This window comes from Haemaphysalis longicornis, unplaced genomic scaffold (genome assembly GCF_048455015.1).
Source record: "Haemaphysalis longicornis isolate Haplotype H1 unplaced genomic scaffold, Haemaphysalis longicornis Haplotype H1 scaffold_14, whole genome shotgun sequence".
Lineage (NCBI taxonomy): Eukaryota > Metazoa > Arthropoda > Arachnida > Ixodida > Ixodidae > Haemaphysalis > Haemaphysalis longicornis.
Window position 1 is genome coordinate 42,040,857 of NW_027526245.1, and position 13,617 is coordinate 42,054,473.

A 13,617-nucleotide genomic window follows, 5' to 3' on the forward strand; every position below is an offset into this window, starting at 1 on the left:
TTACACCTCTGCGTAAAGCAGGGGCCGCACAAACACGCAACAAAGGTGCCTTCTTTCTTTCTTGCTGACCTACCGCTTCCTTGCATCCACACTGCACCGCTTTGACGTGCGACAGAGCGCTTGTGACGCGCCCGGTTGACGCACGAAGCTCTCAACAGTACGGCTGCGCTATTGGTGGGCCCCGTTAAATGCTGCAGCCAATCAGCGTACCCGGCTCTAGGAGAAAACGCGGTCGCGCGGCACTCCTGCATTGGCGGCACGGCGTATGCACCGGCGGGACAGCACGGACGAATGTAGATCGTCGCCATCGGTTACACGAGCTTAGCCGCGTTTGTAGATATAGCGTGTCGTTTACAAGGTATGAATAACGCTGAAAAATACGGAGCATCTCTACGGGCACAAACGCCCGCTACACGCGCGACCGCGGCAAGCATCTGCCTCCACGTAGACAAGCAGCCCACTGTGCGGTGTATGCACGATAGGCATACACCGCAGCAGCTAAAACTTGGCACCGCCCGCCACAGCGGGACTATTGCTGAAAATCAGTTTGCGAATGCGTGAAAGGGGGTGATAGTGCAGTGAAAGATTGCGCGGGGGTAGACATCGTCGCGGTCTCGCAAAGCAGCGTCGGGATAGCTGCGGCGATCCTAAGCCTTTTACCCGACCTCGGTGGGACGAGATACCGCGACAGCGCCGCATGCACAAACGCTAGCCAGCCACTATAGCCGTCGGTGGTAATCTTCAATTATTATCGTAAACGAGCATGTTGAGTTTGGAAGCCCCCTATCTTGTCTTCGAACGCTCGTTTCCGCTCGTTTCCGCCGACGCGAGCACGGCGGGCGGGAGGAGCCGTTCGATGCGGGCCGGCCGCCAACCGACCCCGCTGAGCGGTAGCGGATGTAGTAGGCGAAGCTTAGCCGTCGTCTGCTACAAGAAGCGTGACGTACCGCCGAGCGGAGCCAATGGCTGCGCGCTTCTCGACGCAACCCTGTTTCTCTTGGTGTCACCTACCAGGTCTTGCACCTAGTCGCCTAGTTTAATGAACGATAACTCGGCTAATACTGAACGCTTTTAAACCCTTTTTGCGGCAGGACGTTCTTTGTATAGTACTCCAACGATAGCGCACGTAAAATCTCAACCTTTGGAACCCTGTTTACGGCCCCTTTAAGCCTGTCTTCTACGCCGACGCTGTCATTGCAGCAGAATGTGCAGGAATCAAGACGTAGCTGAATTAAAGTTGGCTGGTCTGGTAAACGTGAAAGATGTTCTAAAGCTCTGCTATATTTTTATGGGTGGCGGATGACTCTGCCACCTCCAGAAAAATAACGGGGAGAACTGCCACGATGAAGAAATATATGCACCCTATTTACTCCTGAGGCAACGGCGGCATGAAACACAGACCGCCGTTCATGGTATGCGACCGATAACCCAGCTTATTTTCATCGTCCTCGGCCTGTAACAATATTTTATACAATATCTGCGGTGACTCTAAAAGTAGTCTTGATTCTTCACTTTTGTGAAGAAATGGTCAGAATGCTACCCTTCCCCGCACGGGACACCTTGAGTAATCTTGGTGACGGTACTGGCGATACCGCGGACCCCGAGCACCCCAACATAGGCTGTGTCGTAGCGTGGTGATGTGTTTTTAAGGTGAAGGGTAGAAACCTCTAACGGTGGCCGTCGGAGCCTTGGTCAAGCTCCAACCGATGGGCTCCCTGCCTGTCTACCAGGCAGGGAGCTCCGGGACCTCTTTGACTACCAGGGTAAGGTCAAAGAAGAAAGTACCCCAGTCTCCCTGCTTTTATACTATGCTATATGGCATTTTCAAACCCACCCCAAACGTGATCGGTCCCTGAAAAGGGGCCGCACCGAAGTATCTTTTCCCCCATTGCCATCTTTAACATTTCCTGAACCGGATAATTTTTCTCGATTTCTTGTGATGGAATCGCTCAATCCAACCCACCCACTAGCATCTCAGTCAGTCTTCTTGATCGCCAAGTATCTTGAAGCCATAGTAGGAAAATCATATAAGTGCAAAAAAGAAAGGTCTGGTGAACTGCTAATCGAAATAAATGACAAGCAGCAGTCCACAAAGCTTCTAGCTCAGGCTAGACTGGCTGATCTAGACATCAGGGTCACACCCCATCGGAGCCTCAACAGCTCGCAGGGCGTCATATCCGAGACAGATCTCTTGAACGAAACGGATGCGGATCTCCTTGCCGGCTTGAAGGATCAGGGCGTCACTGCCGTGAGACGCATCACTATCCGCAGAGACGACAAGGAGATTCTCACCAAGCACTTTATCTTGACTTTTGACCGTGCAGTACTCCCACAACACATAAATGCAGGTTTTATCCGTTGGTCCATCCGTCCGTACATCCCGAACCCGCGGCGCTGTTTTAAGTGCCAGCGGTTCGGGCATGGTACAAGCTCTTGTCGTGGCCGAACGACGTTTGCGAAATGCGCGGCGCATGATCATCCAAGTGACAATTGTCCATCCGATACCCTGTCTTGTGTGAACTGCGGCGGGCCGCATGAGCGTACTCCCGCAAGTGTGAAAAGTTTCAACTGGAGAAAAAAAAATTAACATCAAGGTAACTGAGAACCTTACCTTCCCAGAGGCGCGAAAGAGGTTCGCCTCTTTCCCCCTGGGGAGGTACGCCGACGCAGCTCGCCGGGGGGCGGAGCGCCGTCTCGTTTCGACAGGGACCAGTTCAGCGAGTCTGACCTTGTCCCTCTGCCGCCCCCCCTGGGTTGCCTCTGGCAGCCCAACCCACCACCACGCCGCTTGCTGAGGCAGCAGCGGTTGTGGTGGCAACCTCTTCCGTCGTGACCGGTGCCGCTCCCGCCTCTGTCTCCCCGTTCTCCAGTGTGTTGGAGGGTACCGAGGTGGTGGACACCACGGGCCCCGCACCGGTTCCCACCGCCACCGCACCGCCCGTGCCACCTCTGGCGCCCCGGACTCCCTCGGCGGTGGCGGCTCAAACGAAGGGCTCCCGAGGGGGGCCAAGTCCACGGGGCCCGGTCCGTCGGGCACCCCTCGGACATCCGACGAAGAGATGGATGTCGGGCCGTTCCTGCCTGCAACGCAGCGCAAGGAACGCGTCCCGACGCCAAAGCCTCCCGACAAGCCAAAAAAGGCGAGAGTCACAGCCCCGAAAGACGACCCATAAACAAACACACACACTCCAGTAGCTCTCACACTAAACAATGGGAAGAGAAAACATAATTCAATGGAACTGTAGAGGCCTTCTTAAAAAGCTTGACGATGTATACGAAATACTGCATGCTAATCAGCCAAGTGTAATGTGTGTTCAGGAAACACATTTGAATTCCAAGCACACAAATTTCTTGAATAGTTACATGGTCTTCAGAAAGGACAGGGATGGCTGCACACACTCTTCTGGTGGTGTGGCCATAATTGCCTGGAAATCCTTAGCCTGCCACCCTGTCACTCTGAACACTGTCCTTGAGGCTGTAGCAATGCGAACAATATTATTTAATAGGTCGATAACGGTATGCTCCATCTACATTCCTCCTGATCATGCACTTTCGAGCTCTCATTTCGAGGCGCTGGTCGACCAGCTGCCCGAACCATACATACTAACAGGCGACCTTAATGCTCACAACTCTCTTTGGGGCTCTTCTCGCACGGATGCCCGAGGTCGCCTGATAGAGAAGTTTCTTACATCCTCCGGAGCATGCCTTTTCAAAAAAAACAGCCTACATACCATAACTTAGGACACAATACATACTCGCATCTTGACTTGGCTATTGGTTCCGCAGTTCTCTTTCCATGTCTTGAGTGGGGTGTGGGCACAGACCCATATGGTAGTGACCATTTCCCCACTTCCTTAACGTACATAGGTAAAGGCCCATGCAGTCCATCTTCCCATAACAGGTTTAATGAATCAAAAGCAAACTGGAGTACATTCACGGAAACATCTAAACTACACCACACATCCATAAATTACCTACACGTGGAGGAAGCCGCCCAACTCGTCACGGCGCACATCGTCGATGCTGCCGAAAAGTCCATTCCCCAGGCCTCCAGTGGGTCCCGCACCCCAAGGAGGCCCTGGTGGAACGAGGACTGCAGGCGGACGCGAGAGGCCCAGAACAAGGCGTGGGGTGTCCTTCGCCGGTACCCCACGTCAGATAACCTTATTTCTTTTAAACGGGCAAAGGCTTTTGGGAAGCGAGTGCGTCGTGAGGCGAAAAGGCAGAGTTGGCGCACCTTCTTCACTTCCATCAACTCATACACTGTGGGGATTCTCCCCTGTGAGCGCCCACGTTAGGCCGTTTCAAACTGCCGCGCGCCACCTCTCCTGCCATCTGGGAACACACGGCAGAAAGACTGTGCGATGGAGGGGGGGCGTGGCACATCTTTGGGCATGCTAGATAAGGGCAGCGGTGCTTGGTAGCGGGGGGAGTTGCCGGCCGGGAGCGCCGCCGGTCACAAGAGAGAAGCCACCGCCGTCAGCCACCTCGAAGAAGACACACGTCAGCAAGGCCCGCCGTTCGTCCCGCCGTACCGTAAGCCCTGGGACCCTGAAGTGCTTTTGTTATGTGCTTGGTTGATTGTATCCCCTGTTCCATTTATATTTCATTTTCCACTGCTTGAGTAAAGCGCAATTGTTCCTCTTGCAATGTTCTGTGCGTGATGTTTTGACGAGGCCGTTGCCTGAACCCCCCTCGGTAGGCAGAACTACCTACAGTGGCGCCCAACGTGTATTTAGGCTAGCACAGTCCTTTGTCAGCAAGACGCTTACGCACAGGAGCAAATTGCGACTAAAACTTTCGTGCATTTGTTTGCAAGCGGCAGCTGTTTCTGGAACTTAGCACTTCAGCTTAGCGAAATGTATTTTGCTGCTGAAAGCCGGGTATAATGTTGTTGCTCTTACGCCCGACTTCATTTCTTTTCAACGAGCCTGCGCACTACCCAGCTTTCTTTTCCGCGGCACCGAATGTCCAGTTTTCCGGCGAGCGCCGCAACTGATAAGCATTACCCGCAGTTGACTTTGTGCTGGTGCGTGCTCGATTTATACGGTGGCATCTTTGTAGCTCCTTCGCCCGAGTTAGTTGGTTCTCGGAGTTTCGTTGGCGTCCAGCAATGAAGTCCGCTGCCGACGGAAAGGAACTTCGTTCGGGAACAGTCGTCGGGGCCACGGCCCCCGACACCGCCTTCAGCGAAGCTCTCACCACAGTGGCCGGCTTATGTCAAGCTCTTACGCAACACCTGGGCACTCTACAAGACCCGGCGCCCCGTCTTCAGCCTGACATCCCAACCTACCGCGGCTATGACGACCGTCTGTCCGTCGCGGATTTCCTTGACAAGCTCGATGTCTACAAGGCCGCCGTCGGAGCGTCGGACACTCATATGCTAACCAGGGTATTGCCACTGGTTTTCCAAGGGCCTGCAGCCTGCTGGTGGCGCCTGCAGTCCCCGTTTGCGTCGTGGGCCACCTTTGTGGTAAGCTTTCGGACTGAGTTCCTTCCGCCTGGATACGAGACTCGCATTCTCCGTGAGTTAGATCTCAGGACGCAACACCCTAACGAAAGCCTGTTAGAGTATGTACGCGCTATGCAGGAACTATACAGGAGAGCGGCCCCAGAGACTACTTCAGCTGAGCAAGTTGCCCGTGTGTTACGGCAGTGCCATCCTCGGTTCCAGCCGTACTTGTATGCTCAAAAGTACGCGGATTTGAATGCAGTTGCTTCAAACGCGCGCGCTATTCAGGAGTGCCTGCTCGCCAAATTGCAGTATGCACCACCGCCAATGCCGAGCCAATCCTTGGAGCCCAGCTGTGCCTGGAACGGGCCTGGCGCTTTGCAGTCGTGGGCGCCGCAGTCCGCGACACACCGGGCTTTGGATCCGGGCGAATTTGAACCAAGAAGGCGGCCGCAGAACCGATACCATGACCACACTCCAGCCAACGCGGGCTACGGGGCCGTGGGCCACCCGGTCCCAGCCAACGTGGGCTACGGGGCCGTGGGCCACCCGGTCCCAGTTAACGTGGGCTACGGGGCCGTGGGCCACCCGGTCCCAGCCAACGTGGGCTACGGGGCCGTGGGCCGCCCGGTCCCACAAGAAGACGAGCCATCCGGCGGACGAATGTGGTACGGACGCAACCAGGCCCGTCAGCAGGGGCCCGCCACCGAGGACAGATTTCCGCGTTCGGGAAATTTCACGTCCCAGCGTCGCTGAAGCCAGGCAGCGAGTCGCAGCGGGCCAACACACCTGGTAAATCGTTTCTTGTGCCTTCGGTGGATCGCATGCAGTATCCCCCCAAGCTAGTGTCACCAACCATTCGTGTCAAAGTGCTCGGCAAGATCGTAACTGCACTCCTTGATACCGGTTCCACAGTTTCCCTTATCGGCGATATGCTTTTCGAACACTGCAAGGCAAAGCGGGTAAAATTTCGCCATACCGAAGTTATGCTTACGATGGCGTCGAGCGCGGCCGCGGAGAGCACAAACGCTGTTCGGTTACGCATATCGGTTAGCTCCCGCGCTAAGAGACAAAGGTTTTTGTATCTCAAGGGCTTGTCGGTTGCCATGATCCTAGGCACAGATTTTATCGCAGATGTTGCTATGCGGTTGGACATCAGAGCTGGCGGGTACTACCTTGGCGACGACCCAGGTTTTTTCCCGTTTGAGACCTCGGCGGGTCCCCCGTTACCCTGCAGGTCTCGCGCTGCTTTGTCGACTGAAAGCCTGCCGGCAGACCTGTTACAGGAGCTGCAGAATTTCAAAGGAACGTCGTCTCAACGCAAACAGCTCGAAGGCCTCCTGCGCCAGTATGCGGACATGTTCACGGAAAAACCAGGAAAAACAGATGTCTTGCAGCATCGCATCGACACTGGGAACGCAAAACCATGGCGATGCAGCCCACGACCAATGAACGCCCCCAAGAGAGCGCTTTTCGACAAAGCCTTAGACGAGATGCTCGACACCGGCGTCATTCGTCCATCAAAGAGTCCTTGGGCGTTCCCCGTCGTCCCAGTCGGTAAGAAAGATGGATCTATGCGAATCTGTGTCGACTACCGAAAACTGAATGCCATGACGGAACGAGATGCCTATCCGTTCCCGTCGGTGACCGAAATAACGTATGCCGTGGCAGGCGCGAAGTATTTCACGACCTTGGATTGTACACGTGGCTATTTAAAAATAGAAATGCACCCAGACGATGTACCGAAGACCGCGTTTACATGTCACCGAGGGTTGTTTGAATTCGTGCGTATGCCTTTCGGTCTAAGCAATAGCCCCAGTTCATATCAAAGGATGATGGACATTGTTCTGGGTGACGCGAAACACGAATTTGCTTTGTGTTATCTCGACGACGTCACTGTCTTTTCACGCTCGTTCGAGGAACATGTGGAACATTTGCAGATAGTGCTAAAGCGCATGCGCGCAGCCGGGCTGACTATACATCCCAGCAAAGTACAGCTGGCCGGGGAAAAAATCAACTTACTCGGATTTGTTGTTGACAAGGGCGTTCTGCGACCAAATTCAGAGAAACTGCAAGCCATACTCCAATACCCGCCGCCGAGCGACGTCAAAAGCTTGCAACGGTTTCTTGGCATGATTGCGTTTTATCGCCAGTTCTTTCCCCAGTGCGCGAACATCTCTGTACCGCTCAATGAACTACTTCGCAAAGGCAAGAAGTGGTGTTGGGCGTCCGAACAACAGACCGCTTTTCAAACCTTGCTGACAGCATTAGCAGAAAATGCGTCTTTGCAACTCCCTGACCTAAACAAGCCGTTTGTGGTACAAACAGACGCCAGTGAATTCGGCTTGGGGGCGGTACTTCTGCAAGAGTGGGATCAAGTGTTGAGACCAGTGGCTTTCGCCAGTCACACTCTGACGCCAGCCGAACGCAATTATTCCGTCACCGAAAAGGAATGCCTAGCGATTGTGTTCGCGCTGAAAAAATTTGACATGTTTCTAGACGGAGCATGCTTCACCATTCAGACTGACCACCAAGCTCTCTCCTTGCTTCAGAGGCTTCAACACCCAGCAGGACGACTCGCTCGTTGGGCACTCGCGCTGCAACGTTATGACTACTCCATCGAATACAAGAAAGGCACCACTAATACAGTTGCTGACGCGCTGTCACGCGCTCCCTTTTTTACTGATACACAGGTGGAAAACGAAGAAAGTATGGTGGTTGCAGCAGTGCAGGCCCCCACGAACGACTGTTGGGGATCGTTGGTGAGCCAGCAGGACTTGGTTGCGGCACAGCGGAGCGATGGTCTATGTCGCAAAGTCATCGACAAGCTCTGGACAACAGACTCTCCAGAAGCTTCCCGGAACGTCGAGGTTGACAGCTACGTGCTTGGAAATCATGGTATTCTGCTGCGATACATTCCCCAGGCAGACGACGACTCAACACAAACTCCTTTCCGAGTTGTCGTTCCCCGCAAGTTGCGTAAGTTGTTCATCGGCTACTACCATGACTCCGCTCTGGCGGGTCACTCGTCTGGGCAAAAAACCTATGAAAAGTTATGTCGCACAGCAACTTGGCCGGGAATGCGACAAGATGTACTTCGGTACGCTCGCTCCTGCCCCATATGCCAGAAGACCAAACCACGTGGAGGCCTGCCGCTTGGAACAATGACATCCGTCCATAGCACCTCGCCGTGGAAAATCGTTGCATGCGACGTGATGGGGCCGTTTCCTCGAAGTCCTCGAGGCAAGCAGTTCTTGTTGGTAATTACAGACCACTTGTCAAAGTGGGTCGAGTTGTTTCCTTTGCGGAAGCTAACCTCTCAAAAGGTGTGGGAATGCCTCCTGGAAGTATTCACGAGGTTTGGTTTCCCCTCGCAGTTAATCACGGACAACGCGACGTATTTCACCAGTAAGGTTTTCCGAGATTCTTGCCACGCCTTGGGAATACGTCACACCCGCACCTCGGCTTACCACCCGCAAGCGAACATTACGGAACGGGTCAACTGAAACCTTAAATCGATGCTCATTGCTCACACTGGCCGTCACAAGGACTGAGACAACAAGCTTTCCGAGATGGGCTTCGCAACGCGGACAACGATTAACAGATCTACCGGTTTCACGGCAGCGCAACTGAATTTTGGCAGAGACCTCAAGTTTCCTCTCGACAGTTCGCTCCAACCCACGCAGAATCGCACTGATAAATCCCCCGCGACATTCGCGGCTGGCCTTCGCAAGCGGCTAACAGAGTCCGTCCGGGAGGCCCGCGAACATCTCGACATCTCCCGACTCGACCAGACGTCCCAGTACGACAAGCGTCGACGGGACGTACAATTTTCCATGGGTGATCTTGTGTTGAAGCGAACACATCCACTTAGTGATGCGTCGAAGGGCTTCACCGCCTCACTTGCACACAGGTGGGATGGCCCGTACACCGTGGTGGGTAAGTCTAACCTGTCGTATGTGCTGAAAAACTCTTCCACAGGTGCATCGTACGGTCCGGTGCACGTGTCCGAACTAAAGCGTTATTTTTCGCGCGAGGATACAGCCAACGGGAATCAGCGAGAAGACTGCCGCGGAAAGCGCGCGACACATCAGTATTCCCTGTCACCACGATACAATCTGCGCATGCGTCACTAACTACTGGCTCATTTGTGTTTTCTTTGCTTTTGCCTGCAGAAGATGTCTCGGAACAGCAGTCGGGCCCACCCCTACCACCGTCGGCAACCCGAACGCTCGGCCCCGCCCCAGGGTTCACGGCGCCGCCCGTTCCCGCCACCGTACCGTCCAGCACGACCTACGGAAGAGGTGGCCACGTGGACGGTGCTGTCACCTTCGGGCCACCCGGTGGGCTGGCACTCTCGTCTCGAGTGGTCCGACCAGCCTCAAGTGCTCGTCGGCACGCCGCGCACCTGCGTCCCGGCCCCCTTTCAGGGGCTCACAATCGCAGAACGTCACCCGGTAGAACCACGGCCGGTATACACCCAGGAAGAACTGGCTGCGCTGTGTGAAGTGTGCCAAGTGCCGGAAATCAGCTGGCGTCACCACCGTGCCGGGGCTCTCCACAGAGAGCGTTCAAGAGCCTTGCGCGCCAACCGCCCGGAGGGCAACAACAGCCAGGACGCCTTGGAAGAAGCCTTGGCAATGTTGCGGCGGTTGCGCCCAGACCAGCGGCGCCAAGCAATGGACGCAATCCTGGACTCCGAGGACTGTGTGTAAACGAGGCTCGGAATTTTTTTTTCCTCCCTTTTCTTTCGTTTATTTTTTTTCTCTCTCTTCGTGTAGCAAAGAACCAAGAACTTTTTTTTTTCCAAGGAAGGGGGGAAGTGTGGGGATTCTCCCCTGTGAGCGCCCACGTTAGGCCGTTTCAAACTGCCGCGCGCCACCTCTCCTGCCATCTGAAAACACACGGCAGAAAGACTGTGCGATGGAGGGGGGGCGTGGCACATCTTTGGGCACGCTAGATAAGGGCAGCGGTGCTTGGTAGCGGGGGGAGTTGCCAGCCGGGAGCGCCGCCGGTCACAAGAGAGAAGCCACCGCCGTCAGCCACCTCGAAGAAGACGCACGTCAGCAAGGCCCGCCGTTCGTCCCGCCGTACCGTAAGCCCTGGGACCCTGAAGTGCTTTTGTTATGGGCTTGGTTGATTGTATCCCCTGTTCCATTTATATTTCATTTTCCACTGCTTGAGTAAAGCGCAATTGTTCCTCTTGCAATGTTCTGTGCGTGATGTTTTGACGAGGCCGTTGCCTGAACTCCCCTCGGTAGGCAGAACTACCTACAACACTGACGCACACAAAGTCTGGACACGAATACGAAAACTAAAAGGACAACAGACACACAGCCTGCCCCTGGTTAGTACAACAGGGGACACACTGGAAGACCAGGCTAACACACTTGTACAACACTTCGAACACGTGTCCAGTTCAGCACAATACACAAACACTTTCATGAAACACAAAACATCTGTAGAAAAGAAGTCCATGCGTGATAACAACAAGTCGCACACTTCTTACAATTATCCTTTTTCTATTCATGAGCTGAAGGTTGCTCTGAGCACATGTAAGCCTTCAGCTCCAGGTGCAGACAAAATCACATACACCATGATTCAACACCTACACCCAGACACTCTGGAAACACTCCTACATCTATACAACAACATATGGCTTTCGGGGCACATTCCTCGCTTTTGGAGGGAGGCCATAGTAGTGGCTTTCCTGAAGGAAGGAAAGGACCCTTCCTCTCCTGCTAGCTATCGGCCCATCGCCCTCACAAGCTGCCTGTGCAAGCTCCTCGAGAAGATGATAAACAGGAGACTCGTGTACTTTCTTGAGTACAATGGTCTTCTCGAGGGCTGCCAGGCAGGCTTCAGGGTGGGGCAGTCCACGAACGACCAACTCGTCGCGCTCGAGTCCTATATAAAGGATGCTTTCCTCCACAAACAATATTGTATGACGGTATTCTTTGATCTGGAAAAAGCGTACGATACTGCGTGGCGGTATGGCATTCTAAGCGACCTCAAGTCCTTCGGCATGGCAGGTAACATGATAAACACACTTGCCGGCTACTTGTCTCAAAGAACCTTTCCTGTGCGAGTTGAAACTGCACTCTCTAGGGTTCATGTGCAGGAAAATGGAGTGCCACAAGGTGGAGTTTTAAGTTGCACCCTTTTTACTGTGAAAATAAATTCCCTTAGGAAGGCGTCGAGTTCCTGTTCAATCTATGTAGACGGCGTTCAACTCTGCTTTAAATCCTGTAACTTGTCTGTTTGTGAGCGCCAGGTCCAGCTTGGTGTTAACAAGCTAGCTGGCTGGGCAGATGGCAATGGTTTTAAATTTAATCCCGGGAAGTGCACTTGTATTTTGTTTGCCAAGAGGCGTGGTATCCGACCGGATCCAGACATTCAACTCCACGGTGTCTCTATTCTTGTAAAAAAGGAACACAAGTTCTTGGGTATTATCTGTGACGAAAAGCTGACATTCATCCCACATATAAAACAACTAAAACATAAATGCTTAAAAACAATGAATATCCTGAAGGTTCTGTCGCACATCTCTTTTGGTGCTGACAAACAACTTCTCTAACGTGTTTTTGGACTATGGACTATGGACACGATTGGACTATGGTAGCGTTGTTTATGGGTCAGCAAGTAAAACATCCCTCAAAATGCTGGACCCAGTGCTCCATCTCGGGCTCCGCCTGGCGTGTGGCGCCTTCCGCACTACCCAGGTCGAAAGCCTCTATGTGGAGTGCAACAAATGAAACCTACAACGTCAGCGAGCTTACACAGATCTCCTTTATGCTTTTAAAATTTCATCCATGCCTCGCCATCCTTTTAAATCAGTTTTTCATGATACGTCCATGACTGAACTCCTTTTAAATCGACCATCGATCTCTGCGCCCTTCTCTTACAGAGTTAGAGAGGAGGCGTCAGAGCTTGCTGTCTCCTTTTTAGATACAATCCAAAGTTCTCTAACAGATTTTATAGCACCATGGCATCTCCACCCTGTATCATGCGACACATCTTTTACACATTTAGATAAAAAGCGAGCTCCCACATGTTCAATTCTCCAGAATTCTTGTATTTGCAGCAGAAGTATGAGTGCTCTGAATTTTATACGGACGCTTCTAGATCTGCCACCTCTGTGTCCTGCGCGGCGCATGGGCCCGGCGTTAGTGTCACTCGAACTGTGAAAAGTCATACTAGTATCTTTACGGCAGAGGCTTACAGTGTACTTCTTGTTGTCAATCATATACTTCAAAACCACATCCCACAATCCATTATCTATACAGATTCCCTCAGTGTTGTGCGGGCACTGTCGGCAACAGTGCCTTCGAAAAAGCACGTTGTCAATCTGATTGTCAAGGGTATTATGTCTGTGTATGTACGCAAATTTGAACTGGTTCTTTGCTGGGTCCCTAGCCACTGTGGTATTGCCGGGAACGAAGCAGCGGACCGAATGGCTGCTGTTGCTACACTCTCGAATACAGTAGACATAACCACATTACCCTACACCGACGTGAAACCACACATCAGACAACAACTTCGGAAAACATGGCAAACACACTGGAGTGAACAAACAGACAAGAAGTTACACGTAATAAAACCTCATTTGGGACCATACACCACCGACACACGCAATAGATACTCTGAAGTCGCCTTGGCCAGATTACGGATAGGGCACACCCATGCAACACACTCCTATCTGCTGACGGGATCTTCTAGACCCCAGTGCAGCAGGTGCGGAGAGGCCCTATCCGTAGTGCACATACTACTTACATGCAAGGCACTTCACACAACACGACACAAACACTTCAGAGAACTCTACAGACAACATATCCCACTACATCCATCGCAGTTTCTAGGTGACGAAGCCATTGTTTCTGTTAAACGTGTGTTTGAGTATTTGTCAGACGTTAAGCTTTTAAACCTCATTTCCTATCACGCATAAGCAAATATGGCCCTATACACCAGCCATCACCATTATCTGTAACTGATTTTACTATGTTCGGTTGACATTTTTTTTGTAACCACTTAACTTCATTCTTTAAACTTTCCTCTGGCGCTCTTTGCCCTTAGTGGGCCTTGCGCCATAAAAAACCCAGCCATCATCATCATCATCATCAGCATGCTACCCTTCGCTATTTTCAGCACAGAATTCAGTAACTGAG

General features: G+C 52.8%; 1 protein-coding gene across 2 annotated transcripts; it reads left to right on the plus strand.

The window, feature by feature from the left end:
• Window positions 1–4,271: 4,271 nt before the first annotated feature.
• On the plus strand, window positions 4,272–10,224 carry LOC144165060 (uncharacterized). Of its 2 annotated transcripts, none has more exons than XM_077695211.1 (2): window positions 4,272–4,536; window positions 9,628–10,224. In XM_077695211.1, exon 2 carries the CDS (start codon window positions 9,631–9,633, stop codon window positions 10,165–10,167), a length of 537 nt encoding a protein of 178 aa, XP_077551337.1. In that variant the 5' UTR covers window positions 4,272–4,536; window positions 9,628–9,630; the 3' UTR covers window positions 10,168–10,224. The 2 variants fall into 2 exon arrangements, with proteins under 2 accessions (XP_077551337.1, XP_077551336.1); XM_077695210.1 differs by lacking the exon at window positions 4,272–4,536 and adding an exon at window positions 6,193–6,244.
• Window positions 10,225–13,617: the final 3,393 nt, after the last annotated feature.